Source organism: Phalacrocorax aristotelis, chromosome 16, assembly GCF_949628215.1.
Source record: "Phalacrocorax aristotelis chromosome 16, bGulAri2.1, whole genome shotgun sequence".
Classification (NCBI taxonomy): Eukaryota; Metazoa; Chordata; class Aves; order Suliformes; family Phalacrocoracidae; genus Phalacrocorax; species Phalacrocorax aristotelis.
Window position 1 is genome coordinate 10694810 of NC_134291.1, and position 20711 is coordinate 10715520.

General features: G+C 47.7%; 2 protein-coding genes across 5 annotated transcripts in view; both read left to right on the forward strand.

The window, feature by feature from the left end:
• The first annotated feature begins 7332 nt into the window (after window positions 1–7332).
• On the forward strand, window positions 7333–7632 carry SMIM36 (small integral membrane protein 36). The gene has a single exon (XM_075111619.1). It carries the CDS (start codon window positions 7348–7350, stop codon window positions 7630–7632), a length of 285 nt encoding a protein of 94 aa, XP_074967720.1. The 5' UTR covers window positions 7333–7347.
• The window catches only part of MMD (monocyte to macrophage differentiation associated), a 47439-nt gene continuing 34332 nt past the window's right edge, over window positions 7605–20711 (forward strand). For 2 of the 4 annotated variants that reach the window (XR_012663423.1, XM_075111613.1), the window contains exon 1: window positions 7608–7726. Coding sequence is in view for 3 of the 4 variants with exons in the window: in XM_075111613.1 (XP_074967714.1) it covers window positions 7686–7726 (41 nt within the window). In the remaining variant the exon portion in view is untranslated. Of the gene's footprint in view, window positions 7727–20711 lie in introns of all 4 variants that reach the window. The other 2 variants (XM_075111616.1, XM_075111615.1) reach the window with 2 other exon arrangements.

Consider the following 20711-nt stretch of genomic DNA (forward strand, 5'->3'; position numbering starts at 1 on the left):
ACCTAAAGGTGCCAGCACCTATTTTCCTCCTCCAGGCTGCAGCTGTGCTGGTGAAGAGCTTACTATCCCCAGCAAACCCCCAGCTCTTGGCACACCAAGTGCCTCTGGCTCACGTGCTCCCACCTGTGCCGGTTGCAGCCAGCCAGGCTGGCAAAATTCTGATTTACTGGGAACAAGGTAGGAAAGAATATAGCCCTTAATCTTCATAAGCAATGAAACAAGAAGCTGTAGCGCTCTAAAACCAGAAGCTATGGCTCTCACTTTGTGATTTCTCATATTAAGTGCTTTACTACCTACATTAATAATTGTCTTTCTGGCAGCCACAATGTAGTTAATAGCCCAAGTTGAGCTAAACACACATGCCTGAGCTGAACGCTGTGTGCACCTAAATCCATCCCAATTCAGCAAAGCATGTACTGCAGTGCCAGGGAAATAAGGGAAGTGTATCCTTAAAGACCTGGCTAAAGTTCTTTGTGCAGCACCAAGTCAGAACCGTGGAAAGGATGGGATAGCTTACAGAGCACAGTATTGAGTTTGACAGTAACTCAGATGGGGTTAGCAAAAGGAGATTCACTGAATTCGATGCAACCATGTCTGTATCATTCTGATTTTCCATCTGCGTTATCTTGATTAGCTCTTGCAGAAGATATGTTATGGACAGAAGACAAACCAGGCGAGCAGCCCAGCTCCAGCAGAATCAAACCCAGTCTAAGTCTGCTTTACCCATGCATGACCCACTCCAGGAGACTTGCATTCAATATCAAACATTTTCATTTTCTTCCTCCTGTTTTTAAGCCATTTCACCATTAATAATGAGAAGACATTTACATTTGCAAATGCTTCTCAAGCAGCCGAAGACAAGTGGACTAAGTAAATATTTCACAGCACTTCAAACTAGATTTGCTACAGTTTGAGGTAGTTGAGCTTTCATTAGAAAGTTACCTAGAGATGAAAAATAAGCATGCTCTCTTTCTTCAGGTATTATTCCTCTATAGGCTCTCACCGTACAGAGTAGCGCTGACTAAAACGCACCCATGCCCAGTTGGTACCAGCCCAGTTATGTTGATAAAGTTATAGAGATTTATCCCACATGAAGATTTGGACCACTTCTAAAATCAAGTAATGGGTTTTACCTTTTACATCAAATCTGTCTTCCTGGTTAACAAAATAATTCCATTTTAAACTATTTATATGAATGTTCAACATCATTTGAATTACATCTTACTGGAGATCATGAGAAGGAGTGCTGGCTGACCATCACATCTTGTGAACCCACTGGCCAGGGTCGAGCGCTCTAACCCCTCAGTCCCTTTATCACGCATCATCCTGGACTTGTGCACACTCCTCTGTACAAAAATTAATTTTTTCCTTGTAAAATCCATATCAAAAGCAAATGTCACAGCACAAAATCAGATCCTTTTGGGTTTTGCAGCACCAAACAGAGAGCCCTAACGCCAGCAGAGCTCTCCAGCAGGGAGCTCGGGTAGCAGCAAACACCAACACCCCATTTCTCTTTGATACATCTCAGCTGGGTGATGGGTTTGAAGGCTATATCTCACCCGGTGCCCTGAGACAAAGAAAAAGCAATCAGAAAAATAGCTGATCAGCATCTGCCACCTTATGGCAGCTGGTTATATTTCACTGAGGACCAAATCCTCTCCAGCTGTGACTTTTCTAGTAAGTTGATTTGCAGATAAAGAAAATTGGATTTAAGTCAGTATGTTGCCCTGCTGGGTATGGGGGACTGTAGGTGAGGAGTGGTTTTGTGAATGAAGTAGCAATGGTGTCTAAGCTTTTTGGGGAGAGGAGCTGAAGATGTACAGGCAATATTCATAAGCAATGCTTAATATGGTAAGACTTCAGTCTTTGTTTTGAGCTTCTGGCTTTTTCTTTTTTTTTTTTTCCCCAGCATGATTCAGGATAAGTTTAACCTCAGGTGCTGGCTGTCTCTTTCACTTCTGTAGGACCAGTCATAGTCTCAAAGTCAGACATTTCATTGACTAATGTATTTGTGGATTTAATGTCCCAGGAGGGAACTGCAATACAAATAATTAAATAGACTAGTTCTGTATCATAATGACTCTTTAGTATTTTCCCCTTTTCATCTTCTGTCTTGAATTTCTTTTCGTTTCTCAAAAGCAGCATTTTAATAGCTATTTTCTAATGCTGTAGAGATCAAATAGATAACACACGCACCTCTAAAGCAGGACGTGGTCTAACCGCTGCACTCAGAGGCTTCCTGAGAAAGACCTCGGTATAAACCCTGAACAATAACAGTGGAAACTCCTTTCTCTCTTCAGATGCTGGTAAAACAGTGACACCACTGACCGAAAGAGCTTAAAAAAGGTAGAGGTCTCCTTCCTAACACGCGGCGCTGTCCTGCACGGCGGAGTGGGCTGGAAGCCCTCGGCAGTGCCCGATGCCCGCCGAGGGAAGGCAACAGCACCTATGCGAGGCCAGCCCGGCCTAGGCGTGCCGTAATCTTAAACCTCAGCCGAAGGACGCCAGTAGGAAAACAGGCATAAAGTCATTATACTAAACACAGCTTGTGCTTTGCTTCGGTTGCCAGGACTTCAGGTGCACGGTGGTGCCACGTCGTTGTCCTGCGTGCTGCTGGGCTCCTGTCTAGCCCTTGTCCCACTATTTTCAGTAGCATTGGTTAATCTCGGTCCCCTTTCACCAAAGTTCTCAAATATAACAACTTGCTCCTTGCACTATGGAAATAAGCAGGGGAGACCTGAGCGAGCGGCTCCTCGTAGCGAAGGAAGGGGGGTCCGAGCCCTCTCACACCCGGAGCTTGTGCTAGAGGAAGGCAGGACCCCAAAAGCCACAGGCTAAACACGCTCCTGTGTGTCCCCTTTGCAAACGCCACACACTGTTCAAGCAGGTGTTTGCAGCACCCAGAGGCGTCCCCAAGGAGGAGCTCAGTGGCCGCGTTTCTGCCCTTGGTGTCTGCGCACGATGTGCATAACAAACCTGCTTTCGTTGGATTTATTCCGGGCACTCGAGATTTGGAGTGCAGGTGTTGCAGTAACCATGGTTTGGGTCCTGGTCACACCAGGTTTCTCCCCACTGCCCTTAAATCTATACAGCTTCCCTCCTAAGTTACAACCTCTTATGTGAGGAAGGCAGCTGCCTGCAGCCCACAAGCATCCACCCTCGCTGTCCTGCGCTGCAGAGACAAGGCAGGACAGGGTGTTACCCAGGAGGTCTGTCCCTTCTGATACCCCATCTCAGTCTGTTCATTACACTGTGTGAAATATGCTGGGATTGCTGTCGTCCGTATTCCCCTCTTTCACGCTGCACCAGGATTGAAGAGGTTTATTTCCCAGGGTCTATTTTTAGCAATGACACCACATTTAAGCCAATCAAGCCCGGCAGTGACGGCTATCTCACTGGGTCACAGCTCCGAAGTGCAGCCAGCCGAAATCGGGGCAGCCACGCTGGGCATGTTGAGCAGCGTTTTCCGCAGTGCGTGAGGCTCCGCTGGCACTCTGACTGTTCAGGCTTCATCTGGGAAGCACCAGGACTGGAAATGGCTTTTTGCTTCCACATGGCTGAGTCCAGCAGAACCTGGTCCCTTTCGGGTGTTCCGCTGTGTACATCCACAGCGATGCATTGGGTGACCAGTCACGCTTCGGGGCTGCTGAGGCTTAGGTCTGCCAGGCAAAATGTTTGTGTGATCAGCCCTAACCAGTTATAGTCAAAAAGAGCCAGCACAGGAGGGGCCCATTAACTCCCACATTAGATGAGATGAAGCTGTAGTTTCCTGCAGACTGATTTCTTTCCTTCAGCTGCTGCCTGCAATCCCTTTGCTCCTTGCGCTGTAGTTGCTCTGAAAACAGAGCACTTGTAGTGTTCTCCCATTAGAACCTCTTCCCATGACTTTCTTTTTAAAATCTGTTTTTCCTCTGATCATAGAGTTCTTTGATGTTTTTAATAACCTCTGAACTTTTGTACTGTAAAATTCACTGTACAATGGCTTCAAGCAAAAATTATGGGGGAAAAAATGTAATTTTTAATGTACCTTTTATCCTCTCATCCCAGTTGAACTGGCTCCTTGCAGAAGAAGAGGTGCTTTTAGTCCAGAAGTGTCTATCAATCCAGGTGGACAAAATAAGAGGAAAAAAAATGAGGGAGGAACTGAGTGTGGACTTACATCAGTGGCAGCTGGTGGCCTTGAGCCTCCAGGCAGGCAGGAGCTCTGGCTCTCAGGATAGGCTTTTGCTCAAGCATTAAATAATGGAATAGTGGAATAAATAAATAGTGGACTCCTGTTAATCCACTTTTAGAGGGTATTTTAGAGGTCTTGTGCAAGCCACCATCTCTGCACTCTGGTACAGCTGGTGGCAGAGGTGATCTGGCCTTTGAAGCGCTTACAGCACAGATAAATTTTGGACATTTGAGGAAAATGTGCCCCACAGACACTGCCTCACCTGTCACTGCTAGAGCCAGCCTGCACAAGGCCTTGAGCATCAGCCAGGTTGCTAGCACTGCCTGGGGCAGCACAGGCACAACTCACTTAAGTTTTCCCCTGATCCTCCAGAGACTCTCATTTGCCCGGGGGAAATGTGTACCCGCTCACTGCAGAGCCGGGGGAGCTGCCAGTGCTCCATCACTGCAGGTGCAAACAGGGATTTGAAAGATTTTCCTTAAGAAAAGTGTGCAGGCACAAAGGGCATGAGGAGGGTGAAGTGGTGAAGGCTGGTAAGGGATGGTCAGCCACAGAGCAGGCAGGAGGGAGCAGTGTCAGGTAGGGCAGGGCTTTGACGCTGGCCTTGTGAGTACTGCCAGCTTGCTGGAGTGAGGATCCGCTACAAAAAGCCCAGCGCACGTCCGTTGAGGCTCCTGAGGCGGTGTGATGCTTCTGGGACAGGGGTGCTGGCAGGCAGTATCAGACCCCAGCAACCCTTGGGCGCAGGAATATCACACAGTGAATGGCTACAGTCTGCCCTGGATGTGGGCTGGGAGGAAGGAGTAAGTAATAGTAGTGGGGCCAAATCCCCTTGTGGACTTCAGTTTTCAGCGCACTGACTCCAGACACGGGCTGCTGTGAGCAGCTCCGGCTCAAGGACAGGGCTCCTGAGAGTACAACAAAAGCATAAATGCGCGATCTCCTTGCTGCAAACCAGGCCCTGGGTACAGCCTCTGGGAGGTGTTTTGAAAGTATAATATATATATTTTGACTCAAAGGCAGTGTGTTGAGAAGCTGTGGAGATGTAGAAGTGTGGAGGCTTTTCTCTCTCCAAGAGAGGACGTCCGCAGCAACGCGGAAGGTGGTGCAGTAATTTAGTCCCTGATTCTACCTCTTCAAAAGTCCCCCTAAAAGCTGGCATGATGCCTATCTAAATTAAACACTTAGCACCATGTATCTCTCAGCTGCAATTAGACAGAAATCTGAAACCAAGCTATTAGTGTGGAGGACTTTAGAGGAGACAATTCACGTTTGGCAAACTTGCGGGTACTAAATAAATGCAAGGGATAAAAATCCCATAAACTTTCTTTTGCAAACACAGTGCTGAGTTTTCAGAATCCAGGCTGCCACTTGAGGGCTAGTTTCAAAGACTTTAACGTAAAATCCCATATATCTCTCAACATGGGATCTATATAGTATTTACTACTTTGGTACAAATTTTTTTGCAGCAGAACATGATTGAAATTTAAGACCATAAACCCAATTGCTTTTCAAAGGCACCTGTGCTTCGGAGGCATTTTGGAGGAATTTTCAAAAGGCTTTTGGCTTCCCAGCGAGCACTGAAACCAAATTCTGGCTCCCATCATCATTGCTTTGGAGGGGAAGTGCATAACCAAAGCCTTAGCCTGGCCTGAAAAATCTCAGCCTCATCCAAACCACACTGAACAGCCAGATGCATGGTCCACTTCAGATGCGGCACATGATGCACGACAGACACACAACATGAGGGTCGTGCAAATGTGCATCTTCAGTGCTGTGGGGTTCCCTTCTCCGTGCTAAATGCACCTCTTGCAATGCCAGGCTTGGGATTACTTCTCGATACAAAACCTCTTCTCAGCTAAAGAGCCGTGAGGGCAGGCGGTGGGGGACACACATGATGTTGGCCTTAAAACAAGTGGCATGTGTCGAGGTCTGTGGCAGCAGCATGGCCCCATGACATATTTCTTACAGCTTAGACGCGCTGGATCAGATTCCCACTGACATGTAAAGCCCTTTTCCACAGCTCTGGCAGTGCTAAGAGCTGGGACAGCCTAATCTCTTCCTAAAACCACCCTGTGCTGTAATGCTGACCAAAACCTTGGAGTTTTGCGTGGAAGCGGTGAGTGTTCTGATACAGGGTATGCGGCGCTTGTCGGCATCACCTCCTGCCCTTCCCGTCTGCCTTCCTGGTATCTTATATAGCGGTACAAATTCTCCTTTTTGGAGGAGGGCTAGTCTCTCTAGCATGGTTTCCCAGGGAAACAAGCAAGCACTGTGTGGGCAATGCATGGCACCTATACGCGGGTCCCTACTCTCTCATCTGCTTCAGAGATGAAAATCTGGAAGATGCAAAAAGTACTTGTGGGTTTTGTGCCTAGCACTGCTCCCAGGCAGGGGACAGCCACGTTGCAAAGGTGATGTTTTTTTAGCAAGCAGAGGGTCCACACAGGAAAAAGAAATGGGAGGTGCCCAGGCCACAGAAACGCTCCGGTCATGTTGCACCTTCTCACACATGGGAGACTCCAAGGGGACGGAGCAGCCTGCGGAGAGCTGGCTCCTACAGCCCAGTGTGTGCAAGGCCTGGCTGGGCGTGTGATACAGTGGTGTGACGTGTCCCAGTAATCCTGATCTGGAATTGGGTAATAAGTCTCTCTGATTCACTTTAAAAGCCCTTCTATAGCACAAGGGCAGGGCAAAAAGGTCTTAGTCAAAATCCAAATTAGATTTTGAGAAAAGTTACTTTGCAAATTACTTTCTCCCTAATTCATCTCTGTATTCATTTACTAATTACAGAGCTCAGTTTTCTTCAGCCCACGAGCCCAAACCTACTTGTAGAAGGGAAATTCTGCAAAATGCCCTTAAAGGAAACCCAGTTTGGTACCTGCCCATCAAGGAAAGAGAGTCCCTGAGCAAGGGGGATGTTTTCCTGTCAATATAGCATTCAAATTTAGCTTCTGCCACTGTAGGCAACGTGGCATTAAAAGAAGGAGCTTAAGTTATTAATCTGAGCTGCTTTAATCATCCAGTTCGAGGAAATCCATTGCTACAGGAGACCTGAGGATTAATGTATTTTTACCGCAAAGCCAATACATCTATTCTGATCTGTTAGCGGTTGCCCACTCGTGCGTATGAAACTTCATTCTCTGGGTTTGCACTCAATAGCATGGGACCAAATGGAGTTTTATTTGGAGATTGACCCTGTTACCTTGAATCTCATCATTCTGGTAGCCAGTTATGTTATTTTGCTTCTAGTCTTCCTGATCTCCTGTGTGCTTTATGACTGCAGGGGGAAGGATCCCAGCAAGGAATATGCTCCTGAGGTCCCTGCAGATACCCAGCCTCCAATCCGGCTGGTGGTGATGCAGCAGGGCTCCCCCAGCACCTGCTGGGCAAAAGGGCTCGTCTCTGCCTACGGGAACTCCTCTGACCTGCCGGGGAAAAGGACTACTGTTGTGTAAGGGGACCCTGCCTCGGAGCTCCAGTTTCTGCCGATCAGCTTGCCTCATCCGCTATGTTTACCCTCCGTTTGCAAAAGGAAAACGCATTCACAAGGTAAGCTGAGATGCTGATTTATTTGATTTGGTGACATTGCCAAGGGGGTCATTTTGTGTTCAGCTGTGTTCTGCATTGATACAGGCTTGCAATCCTGTCTGCCATCCAAAGAGACTAATTTCCATTTACGCTGCTGCTGCCTGGCAGCCCACTGGCAGTCTGAAGCAGTGACGCTGTTATCTGCTCAGGCACTGAAGAAGGGCCTTGGTTTAATCTCGAGTCATGCTTGGTACCATCATTTTTGCAGGAACACAGTGTTGTTCAAAGCATCCCATCCTTGACCGGCTGAGCCGCGCTGCCCTGCAGCCTCGGCACATCTTCCTTAGCCAGCAGAGTGCAAATGACCTTGGTAGGCTGTTTATCTCTCCAGTGAGAAAAGAAACGCTAAGGATTTTAAAAGGATACAGATAGTGCCTTTCTGATAGAAGCCAGCTGCTGCTCCCATCAGAATTTAATACTTGTCCTTTGTCTGTAAGGTCCCCAGAGGGCAGGGCCAAGCCTGTCTTGGCGCTTATTTTCCACGGGTAGAACGTGAACTCTGCTCTTACGGGGCAGAGTACCCCTTGCTCCACACAAATCCCCTGACAGGATACAATATGCTTCCTGGAAAAGCTGGGTACACTGCCTCCTGCCCAAGGGAAATAGTGAACCAGGGTAAATTTACCAGTAACATGATACATGTGAGTCACCGCCGCCGGCCGCCCCACTGAAACGGGAATTTCTGACCCTTTGTAGCAAGTGCAACCTACAGCCTGGCTTTCAATGAGCATCTCCACATGTCTGACCCTGCGTCTCGGCCCTGAGCCTTCCTTCAGCTGTATCGTGTTCCAGCTGGGCCGCACGAGGGCTGATATTGTATCTCCAGTATATCTAATGTTATCTGCATCAGGTCCCATTATTCGTCCCGTAATTTGGAAGCTATAAGTTAAAGGCCTTTTTGGCTAACAAGTTTCCTCCATGTCTTGCTGGTTTGAGGGGAAATGTTGGGGTAGTTGGTTTTGGTTTTTTGTTGGGGTGGTTTTTTGTTGGTTTTTTTTTTTGTCCTCCAGCTGAAGCACATAGGCACAGAGACAAGAGGGACGTTGGTCTTGTAGCCACTGAAGTGTAGATGTTCCTGAGCACAGCCAGCTCAGGTCTTGCTCTGTCCCCATCAGCCTGGGCTGCAAAACCCACCTGAGAAACTGGGGAGACCTGGCTGGTGCCTGATGCATTCTGTGCTGGGAGAGACACTCTCTCACTGGTGGCCAAACCAGCTTTTAAAAACTCATTTGGCTGCAGGGAATTCATGGCTTAAGTTGGTTTGTCCTACCCAAACATGTCCATGATTGAGCAAAAAGCTGAAATCTGTTTTCTGGAATCCTAAGATGGGATGCGTAACACCAGGTTACTGTGTCCCTCTAGATAGTGCTTGAGTTAATGTGTATGGTACTCTGACTGGTGGATTTTAACAGGTTATTAGGGGAAAACCAGCACTGGACCCACAGCGTTGCAGATGTCAGTCCCATATGCTATTTTACATCATCTTAATGCAAAGTACCCACAGGGTCCTATAGAAAGCTTTGGTAAGCATGGCGAGATTTACTACCTGTCTACGTCCGGTGTTGGGGATGACTCACTGGATGCAGTGGTCCCAATGCCTTCAGGATGGGCATTTTAAATACTTCCAGAAATCAACTGCAGTGAATTCGAACCACAACTGAACAAAGCTGTTGGCTGGATTGCATGGTTTGTACTCCAGCTGGGAAGTAACCGGCTGCCTGCACTACAGCCCCAGACGTGCTGATTTATGCACCAGCTGGCAGAGGATCCTGGCACTGGCAAAGAAATCTTGAGATACGGAGTATCTTTTTTTTATCTGTATTTTTAAAAAAGCAGCCAGAATGGTTAGTGGTTTTTTCCTTTGGTTTCTGAATTCTTGAGGGTGAAGTGAGGTTTTGTTTTCAAGCTGTCCTTTGCACCCCTGTGAGTTACAGATACGCCTGGCTTTGGAAGGAAGCCAGAATTGGAAGGAAGGCTCCTGAGAGCTGTGGGCTTGAGTAAAGCCCTGGATGTGATGAAACTGGTAATAAATCAGAAATTGGTGGCATGATCCTCTGCCACATATCATACTGAAATAATTACGTTGAATGTCTTGTTTTAGTTATCTAGCACTGAAGAAGTGCAATTAGTTAGCTGCAAGTTGTAGCGGCTTTGAAGAAACTTGGCAGTGACTAAGCTGCTGGTGTGTTGTGGCCACCGTCACCCACGTAGGCCAGTGTTATCCTTCCTTGGGCTCTCCTACCTGCCTTATCTTCACCTTGTAAGCTCTCTAAAGCTTTTTGTGTGTTCCTATATCATCTAACATGCTAGGAGCCTTCTCGGTAACAAGGCATCCTTGGTGCTAGGGAACAGAAGTAATAATCTTTGCTAAGAAGAACTTGGGGGGACTAAAAAGAGCTCACAAATATCAGTGCATAGCAGAGCTGTTTTCTTTGTTGACGGTGAGATGTTGTATAAAATGCCACAATGCCAGCAGAAAAGCTCTGCAGTTCTTTGATGGTCATGCAAATAACACAATGATACCATGAGACATCTGCTGTATCTTTGCCACCGTGTTTGTTTATGTAACACATGCAGAGATAGAGACTTGCAAGGCTATGTTAATAAATACTTTTAGATAGCTGAAATCCTCCAGATACGTAGTTTTTTCTAACAGCAAACCTTTTCCGTACAGCAACCACAGACTTGTGGCTCCCTGAAACTCAGCGGCAAAGTTGTTGATTTTGGTGTGGTCAAGTTTTCTCCCTTAAGCTTTGGGAAGCCAGGCTGCAGCGCTGCAGGCGGTGCCGGGGGGGAGGCAGGCAGGGGAGCAGTTTCTAGGAGCACACTTGTAAGGAAATTTATCAGTTGTGATAGAGTTGGTGGACTCTGCCCTGAAACGTGGAGGTAACAGCAGCAAAGGATACTTTCCTCCTGATAGTATTTCTAAACAGTGGGTAAAATCCCCTTCCACAAAATGGGAGGCTAAAGTCCATCAGGACTTTGCCTTCCCAGTGGAAATAAAATGGCTTTCTTAGTTTTGTCTATACTAGAACAATACTGGTGTATTAGAGCAGTGAGAGAGCCCTTGGGTATGTACAGAGAATCGCAAGTAATCAAGTCAATGCGAGTGAAACTACCGCTTTGTGGAGGTCTCCGCTACCACACTTTACTTAATGACTGTGGCAGGATTAATGCATGCAAATGGGCTTTTATCAGGCCAAGCTGGCAGGAAATCACCCCCGAAGCCACAGTCCCTCAAGTGCCTGCAGTCCTTTGCCATATCCTTTGCATCATTGCAAGAAAATGGGCACAAACACCCTCACAGCAGTGTGGCTATTTTTCCTGGATTGTATGGTGTAAGAGGCATATCCCCTGCTGGAGTTCACATGGTCTAAAAAGCATCCTGAAAACGGGCTTTGCTGACGGCTATACCCCGAGCTGCGCAGGGGAGTTCTGCGGAAACTGAATCCCCTTTGAGACATCTGCAGCATCTTGCAAGCTCTGGCCCACAGCTGGCAGCATGGGGAAAGCGCTGGGATGTTACGCTGCCGAGATCTACAGCTGCAGTGGACCAGCACACCTGTAGCTCTTTGCACACACTGTATCTGGCTCTTCCATCACTGTTCAGATGATCGTGATTTTGTGCCTTGCTTAACCTTAACTGTGCTTATGTAGACGTGTGTTTTGCCTAGAGAATTAGGTAGTATTTTAAGGCCCGGATATCTAGCATATAAATAGTGTTCTGAAGTAGGTGACATTTGCAAATGAGGAAGATGTTGGTAAAAATTGTGTTAAAGTTTATTCAGAAGCAATGTGAGTTGGAGAGCGTTGGATTGAGAGACAAGGATTTAGGAAATATGCTCTGTTCCCAATTCTGTGCTTGGCTTATGGGGCATCCTTGGGCAGCTCACGTTCCCGTTGCGCTTCACTCTATGTGTCTCTGCTGCGCATTAATTTTCTCTGCTCTCGGCCCTCTGCACTGAGACTTCTCTCTCTTCTTGGACGTCTGTGCGGTTCATAAGGAGGTTACTACACGGCTGGCGTGCAGGGGCTGCACTTGAATTTCACTCTATGAACTAACCCCAGCAGGTTCAAAGAAAACCAAATAAAATATACTCTAACAAAAAATGGCCAGAGTGGGTGGAGCGGAGAAGTCAATGAACAAGCCACGATAAATCCGGGGAAGCCATGGACATAGAGCCTTAAGACACTTGATTTGAGTGAGCTATGGTCATTGTGCCGGCCTGACGAGCTGTAGCTCTGTGGTTTCAAGGGAACTGAGTGGTGGTGGGAGGATTTATTGCTGTTCGGCAGGAAGCGGGAATTCAGTCGGCACTGGCTTGCTTTCAATTGGCTTTAGTGCCCTTTTAAAGTTACGTATTACTCCTTCTGTAAAGCCTTTATTAAAGGGTTTCACAGAAATAACAGGAAAAAACCCACAGATTTCTAGATTTCTCCAACAGTAATTCAAGTCAAACGTGTCATTAAATTCACTGAAAATACATCTTTCATGTGAGCCTGTTCCACTGTAAATATACTGTCTAAGCCTTCAGATTTTTTTTCAAATCCCTAATAAGCCACTACATATGAAGAGAGGATTAGTCCAGACAGACTAACCCATATTCACAAGGGAGAATTCTTTCCCATGAAGTGAATTTTTTTTTAATTTGAATAGGGATAAATCTTCTCTCATCTTTTATTAGCACATTGTTCTTATGGTGCAAATGCTCATCCTCTGATAGTGCTAAGAATAGAAGCGCAGTAACATGTCCACATCAAACCCCTTGGCTGTAAGAAGAGCCTAAGAATAGTTTTACTGCCTTAGAACCACATCACCTTCCGTTATCCGCTATTCAGCTTGTGTAACGTTGGCGCTTTGGGAATGCCAAGACGTAAGAATTGATACTGAGTGTTTAATTGGAAAAACTGCTCTTCCAGCCATGAGCCAATACTGCTTCATGCTTAGGGGAGCCTTATAGCCCAGCATGCCATCTTTTAGGTGGGTTAAAAACTGCGAGCCCAAGGCTCAACAGCTACCTTTGTTATAAGGCAAAGCATTGACCTGTGTCTCCTGGTCCTGTTCCAGCACCACCGACTTTGTGACTCTCCCAAGTGCTTGACTCCCTGTGCCGAATCTGTCCCATCGTGTCGGGTCTGGGTGCTGAAAGCAAATGTGTGTGTACTGCTGATGTCCCTAAGGGGCTTCTGCAGCCTGTACCCAAAATAGCTGCATTTCAGGATGAAATGACAGCCAGAGCCGTAGCGAGGATACAAATGAGAAAAGTGTGAAGTGCGGGGGGATGTACGCTGGAGTCTGCTGGTGGTTGCTGCTGCCCAGGATGGCACTATGCCCAGGTGGACTCCTGGGGCAGCTGGAAGGACTCCAAGGTGGAAATCTGGTCCTTCATGCTTGAGTGACAGAAAGTTATAATTGTTTATAACTAAGTTGGTCTGACATTCACAGCAGAAAGCTATCTAACTTATCAAGAGAAAATCATACCAGAAATATAAAAAATGGGAAAATCGGAACAGCTGCCATCTCTAGCTCTCTTCCAACAACCAGTTTTGTCTCCTTGCTTGCTCCCTCTCATGTGTGCTGGTTTCCTTGGAGACGCTGCTGCTTTGTTTCACTCTAATAATGACGCTGCTTGACATTAACCTTCCAAAGAAGCACTTCCACCCTGACCTGACAATTCAGGTACAGTTTCTGGAGACAGATACTTGTCATGAGGCATCTGGGTCCAGCATTTGATCACTCATCCCAGGTTGTGGCTGGGTCACTCTCTTCCTAGATCTGCAGCAGATGCTCTGTGTGGGCAACAGAACTGTGCCCTAGTTTCTCCATCTGTTAATGGCAGTAATAATTGCAACGCAACTGGGGTGTTGGTTGATTTAATTAATATTTATGAAGGAACATGAGCGCCTTTCACAGGCAGTGCTATAGAGATATTGTTAATTATGAGTTATTATATATTAGTGTCTCTTCCTGAGTGCGTAGGAGACTTGGACATATTGTTTAAGCACCCACATTTCTCATTCCTTCAGTACTGAAGCTTACTGGTCTCACAGGATAGTTCTTTGTTACCCTAAAAAGACAGTGGACTTTTAGCATGAGCTAAGAATATATGCTTAGCATCTACCTCTATTTGTATTAATGATATCACCTATATCATCATCAATATTTTCATATATTTTCATAGGAACATTTAGGTTGGAAAAGACCTTTAAGATCATCAAGTCCAACTGTTAACCTAGCACTGCCAAGCCCACCACTAAACCGTGTCCCTAAACACCACATCTACGTGACTTTTAAATACCTCCAGGGATGATGACTCAACCACTTCCCTGGGCAGCCTGTTCCAGTGCTTGACACCCTTTTGGTGAAGAAATTTTTCCTAATATCCTATCTAAACCTCCCCTGATGCAGCTTGAGGCCATTTCCTCTTGTCCTATCGCTTGTTACTTGGGAGAAGAGACCAACCCTCCCCTCACTCCAGCCCCTCTCAGGCAGCTGCAGAGAGCAAGAAGGGCTCCCCTCAGCCTCCTCTTCTCCAGGCTAAACCCCCCCAGCTCCCTCAGCCGCCCCCCAGCACACTTGTGCTCCAGACCCTGCCCCAGCCCCGCTGCCCTTCTCTGGACACGCTCCAGCCCCTCAAGGCCCTTCTTGCCCCGAGGGGCCCAAACCTGAGCCCAGCATTCGAGGTGGGGCCTCCCCAGGGCCGAGCACAGGGGCCCCATCCCTGCCCGGCTCCTGCTGGCCACACCAGGGCTGACACAAGCCCGGGGGCTGGTGGCCTCCTTGGCCACCTGGGCACTGCTGGCTCATGCTCAGCTGGCTGTCAACCAACACCCCCAGGTTGTTTTCAGCTGGGCAGCTTTCCAGCCACTCTTCACCAAGCCTATAGTGTTGCATGGAGTTGTTGTGGACCAAGTGCAGGACCCAGCACTGGGTCTTCTCAAACCTCACACAGCTGGCCTTGTCCCATCGATCCAGCCTGTCCACATCTCTCTGTAAAGCCTTTCTACCCTCAAGCAGATCAACTCCTGGTGTTGTCTGTAAACTTACTGAGGATGCACTTGATCCCCTTGTCCAGATCATTGATAAAGATTTTAAACAGAACCAGCCTCAACACTGAGCCCTGGGGAACACCACTTATGACCAGCCACCAACTGGATTTAACTCCCTTCACCACAACTCTCTGGGCTTTGCCATCCAGCCAGTTGTTTTATCCAGAGAAGAGTACACCTGTCCAAACAATTAGCAGCCAGTTTCTCCAGGAGAATGCTGTGGGAAATGTTTTCAAAGGCTAAAATCTAGGCAGACATCATCCACAGCCTTTCCTTCATCCACTAGGCGGGTCACCTTGTCATAGATGGAGATCAGGTTAGTCAGGCAGGACCTGCCTTTCATAAATCCATGCTGACTGGGCCTGATCCCCTGGTTGTCCTGTATGTGCCATGTGATGGCACTCAGGATGATCTGCTCCATAACCTTCCCTGTCACCAAGGTCAGACTGACAGGCCTATAGTTCCCTGGATCCTCCTGTAGACGGGCATCACATTTGCTAACTTCAGTCAACTGGGACCTCCCGGGTTAGCCAGGACTGCTGGTAAAGGATTGAAAGTGGCTTGGTGAGCACCTCTGCTAGCTCCCTCAGTGCTCTTGGGTGGATCCTCCCTGGCCCAAGAGACTTGTGTGTGTCTAAGTGGCGTAGCAGGTTGCTAACAGTTTCCCCTTAGATTACAGGGGCTTCATTCTGCTCCCCATTTTCTCGCTCAGGAGGCTGGGTACCCAAAGCACAACTGGTCTTACTATTAAAGACTGAGGCAAAGAAGGCACTGAGTACCTCGGCCTTTTAGTCATCCTTTGTCACTATCTTTCCCCCCACATCCAATAGAAGATGGAGATTCCCCTTAACCCTCCTTTTGTTGCTAATGTATTTGTAAAAACATTTTATTGTCTCTTATGGCAGTAGCCAGATTATGCTCTACCTGGGTTTTAGCCCTTCTAATTTTCTCCCTGCATAACCTCACAACGTCCTTGTATTCCTCCTGACTTGCATGCCCCTTCTTCCAAAGGTCATAAACTCTCCTTTTTTTCCTGAGTTCCAGTCAAAGCGCTCTGTTCAGCCAGGCCGGTGGTCTTCCTCGCTGGCTTGTCTTTCGGCACACGGGGATGGCCTGCTTTTGCTCCTTTAAGATTTCCTCCTTGAAGAATGCCTGGCTTTCCTGGACTCCTTTGCCCTTCAGGGCTGCCTCCCAGGGGACTCTGTTGATCAGTCTCCTAAACAGGCCAAAGCCTTCCCTCTGGAAGACCAAGGTAGCAGTTCTGCCAACCCCTCTCCTTACTTCTTCAAGAATCAAAAACTCTGTCATTCCGTGATCGCTGTGCCCAAGCCAGCCTCCAACCATCACATCATCCACACGTCCTTCTGTGCTCACAAACGACAGGTCCAGCAGGTGCCTTCCCTAGTTGGCTCCATCACCAGCTGTGTCAGGAAGGTCTCTTCCACACACCCCAGGATCCTCCTAAGGCCGTTTCCTCTCCACTGTATTTCCAGCAGACATCTGGTAACCTGAAGTCCCCCACGAGAACAAGGACTAGCAACTGTGAGACTTCTCCCAGATGCTTGTAGAATATTTTATCTGCCTCTTCATCCTGGCTGGGTGGTCTGTAACAGACTCCCACCACGATATCTGCCTGCTCGGCCTTCCCCTGATTCTTACCCATCAACACTCAACCCTATCGCCACCATCATTAAGCTCCAGACAATCCAAACACTCCCTGACATACAGGGCTACCCCACCGCCTCTCCTGCCTTGCCCATCCCTTCCGAGGAGTTTATAGCCATCCATTGCAGCACTCCAGTCGTGCGAGTCATCCCACTGTGTTTCCGTGATGGCAACATTTCTCATCAACCACCAACAGCTCTGCAGTTCCCAGCCCTCCAGGCAAAGCACGCAGGCTGCAATGGCAGATAAGGTGTGAACCCAGGGACGCTGGAGGGAAAGAAAAACTTTTTACTGAGATGGGAATAGTATTTTATCACTTCTCAGGGCATTAGTTTTAGACCAGGTTTACACTGGAACCAGGGTGATTTAATAATAGGTGGGTGTTTTTATCACTAGCAAAACTCCAATGCATGAGACACGATTACACCGGGAAAACATAATTTGACAGTAAGCCTTATCTTGCTTGCTGAAACTGTGTGTGCTAACTTGGCAAATAACCGCCTTAATTAATTGAAGCTGTATTTACATTTGAAGGAGGGAGACAACTTGTAGGGACATGCCATCAAGTCTTTTCTAGTGCAGACAAGGCTCTATAAAGCTGCATTTTTATTTATATACCTCTGCAGAATTGAAAATCGGGCAGCGCTTGTAAAGCCAAGTGTTTTGTCCCTGGGGTATTGAATAGAAGGCAAATCTTTGGCATCGGGAGGCTTCATGTTTGTTTTGGGAAGGAGAGCTGGCAGGGATCCCAATGCTAACTCTGAACATCTGAGGAAAAGGCTGGCTGGAAAGAATTATGTCGTGACGCAGACAGGGGAAAGCCAGGAAATTCGAAGCCAGGACAGAGACTCCTACCTTAACTCGTTCTGGCACGGAAAAAATAATTGTGAAGTGTTAACACCACATCCTTGGGACGCATATTTATGAAACGTGCTGGTGTTTAAGAGTTTCTTAGGACGATGGAGCCTTTTACCAATTCGTTGTGGCAGAGGTTAGAGAACTGCTTGGACAAGTGGGAGCTTTAAGCCATAACTGGAGAAGATATGGCTCATCATTGTCAAGTCTGTGTTTCTGCAACTGTCTTGGCAGGGTTATTTGGCCTGGGAGGACACAGGCTGCTCTCCTGTTATTACCTCTATGGAGTTGAAGGGACAAAGAACCCTTTTTCTTTCCCTCCAACTAACTTCGTCTCGCCAGCTTTGCAATGTGGCAGATCCTGCAGGTTCCATCCTCTTGTGATTTTGCGTTCTCAGTATTACAAAAGTCCATCTGCTTCTTGGGGTGACAGTTAAACCGCCATTAGGAGGATGTAAGATACTGTCACGGGCTGGTTAATGGAAAACAAGTTTTGCAGACGGACTCACTGCTCTTCCCCTTTTACAAACAGAAAATGCTTTGCTTCTTTATCTGCTTAAGGTAAATGCGTGGTTTTATTTCGCTGCCTATTTGCTCTGTTAGTGTGCAGTGGAAGAGAGGATCCCCAAGCCCCGGGTATAGCACCCGAGAGGAGCGGGCAGCAGTGTTTGTGGTAAGAGGGCAAAGAAAGGTTCCAGCACTGGGAAGGCCAAACGGTGCCTGTTAAACCTTCCCCCAAAGGTTACCAAAGCCTGTCCCGCAGGGCAGAACTTCAAAGCGCAGTCACGCTGTAGGGCTGCGGTTTCCTGTTTTGTTTGACAGCTGCTTGGGAGGAGGCAGGTTGTGACCGTGGTTTGTCTGTGCCGTCTCTACCGGGAAGCGCACAGGGTAACCTGGAGTAACAAACGTTAGAGAAGCCAGATCATTTCCATTTTTTTAGAGCAGAAGTCAAGGCATGCTTACTAGATGAAAATGTTGAAGGGAAATGGCTTAGGGCCAGGCTGTGCCCTCATCGCACAAGGGTGAAGCACCTCTCTTTGTTTCTACACTTAGCAAAGTCTTGCTCTTACCTGGACTGGACCAGGTCCAGTTTTTTGCTATCGCTTGCTTTCCAGGCAGGTGTACAGCAGCACTCTCACCTGTCTGCCATGCAGAGGGCACCCTTTGATCTCCAGCTACTTCCCACCCCATGCGCACGGGTGGAGCCAAAGCTGGGTCTCAGCAGCCACCTGCACTGGCTCAGAGGCCAGACCCCGCAGGATGAGCGCCCGGACCTCGCCAGGATTGCAGCAATGCACATCCTGAGCAGGGCCAGGTGGGACGTGTGCTGCCAGGGGCACGGCTCTGAGCTGGAGCAGTGCGTAGCGATGCTGCAAGCGCGGGGCGCTCTCCTGTCACCACACCCTGTTCAGCGCAGGGCTTGAAAGAGCCTCTTGGGTCAGAAGCATTTTACCGCTCCCATTTGACTTCAGTGCTACCCCGTCAGGTTAGCTCCGCTCCTACAGGGCACCAGCTTTTCTGCCTCTAATGGATAAACCTCTGCCAGCCAGATCACATCTGTCTCAAACTCGCGGAATAACCTGCCAGAAGGCAACAAGGGCTCAGAGAAGTTCTGAGTTCAAAGGGGCCCTTTGGGCTTAAAACTTGCAGCGTGCCTGATTGTGACTTCAACCTGGGGCAGGGACAGCAAGTGCCCAAAGTGACTGGAGAAGGATAAGGCTGCCACACTTCAGAGAGAGAAGTAGGTTTGTAGGTACAGCCCTGGCTGCTGGCACAGCACAGGCTCCTGCAAGGGACATATGGCAAAGTCAGAAAATGCTTTAATGTTTTGCCATGGATTTAAAAAATGGAAACAATCATAATGCATATCTCCTAATAAAAGATAATACGGAAAGAAAAGCAACTATATCAGCTTCTTTGATTGTTATGCCCATATTAATGAATAATGCAGGCATACACCTACACATGTAGAGACACGTGTCTTCGTGCACATAATTACAGGTTGTTGTATAAAGATTGCAGGTGCTTCTATTTTAACCCTGTATTACAGTATCTTGAATACAACACAGCAGTCATCCCAGCTTGATTCTCATTCTTCACCTCACCTCAGATTGCCTTCTTTATCTTCTCCAGAAGCTCATGGGACAGGGCAGATGATTTGAAAGTCAATTGCATAAAGTGTAACTACTGTCCTAAGCATCGCCTTTCCAAAAAGCACATTCTGGGATACAGGTACAGCCCACTGTGTGCACTTTGTCTCCCCACAAATCATTGGTCTTTCCATGCTCCAGTTTTTGGATTTGCAGGGGCCAGATTCTGCGTTCTGGGACTTAGGCGTGATCCTGGACCGGCTCCAAAGCCGGCAGGCTGCGCTCTGCTCTCCCTTTCCCTGCTGTCGGCGGGAGGTTACTCAAGGTAATTCAACAGGATTTCAGTGGAAATACCCAGGGGCGACATGAGTGCAGGTGCAATGCAGGAGAGAAGGTCCACATTTGCATGGGTACAACCAGGATTAATATTTGGCTGCCGTGCTGTGGAGCCTGTGTCAAGACACAATTTGGCTGCTGGATGTTGCTGCCTGAGCGTTTCCGCCATCGTCTGTGGTTTCAGGTCGAGCCACTCTCTGGCTGTCAGTTTTCACACTCCCTTTGCTGCTCTTTGTACAACAACATGACCACTAATTGCTCCAGCTAATTATGTGTTAAAAGACAGTATCTTGGTCCTCAGACCAACCCATAGATTTGAGGAAAGCTTTCCTGAGAAGCAAAGGCAGTTACAGCTATGAACAGCCTAAAACCATGTCATTAGAGCGTGCGCCTGGGTGACAGAGCACTGCACTGTGTTTTCCTTTCAAGGGCCTCAAGCAATGTTTTTTCTTAAGTCATCAGTCAGGATGCTTCATAGTGGACAGACGGCATTCTTCAAGTGGAGATGGGACGCATGAAATCAAATATTTGTTTCCATTTTACCTAAAATAATTGGTCTAATCAGACTGTCTTCCTCTGACGTCTGTCCAGCAAACACAAACTACAAAGTGGCAAGCAACAGATCTGGATGTAAAACTCCAGTCCCTCCCTAAGAGACTGGGTGTCCTGTTCAGCAGAGATTTCACTGTGTTCCTGAGGCTTTCTTGCATTATTTAAGGTTTGGTGCAATAACAAAAATAGCTGCTTTGCTTCTTTTAACGACTTTAGTATCTGGCAAAGCACCTCATTCTCTGAGCAGCTTTGCACCTTCAGAACTGGAGTCCTGTTGATATAAACCCTGCAAAACCTCCCGTGCAGAGGGGATGGGTAACGCTACTGATACGGCAGCGCTGGCTGCTCCTCACCCAGCCCGGGCCAGCTGCTGGTAACAAGACCCTTGTTTTTGTCGA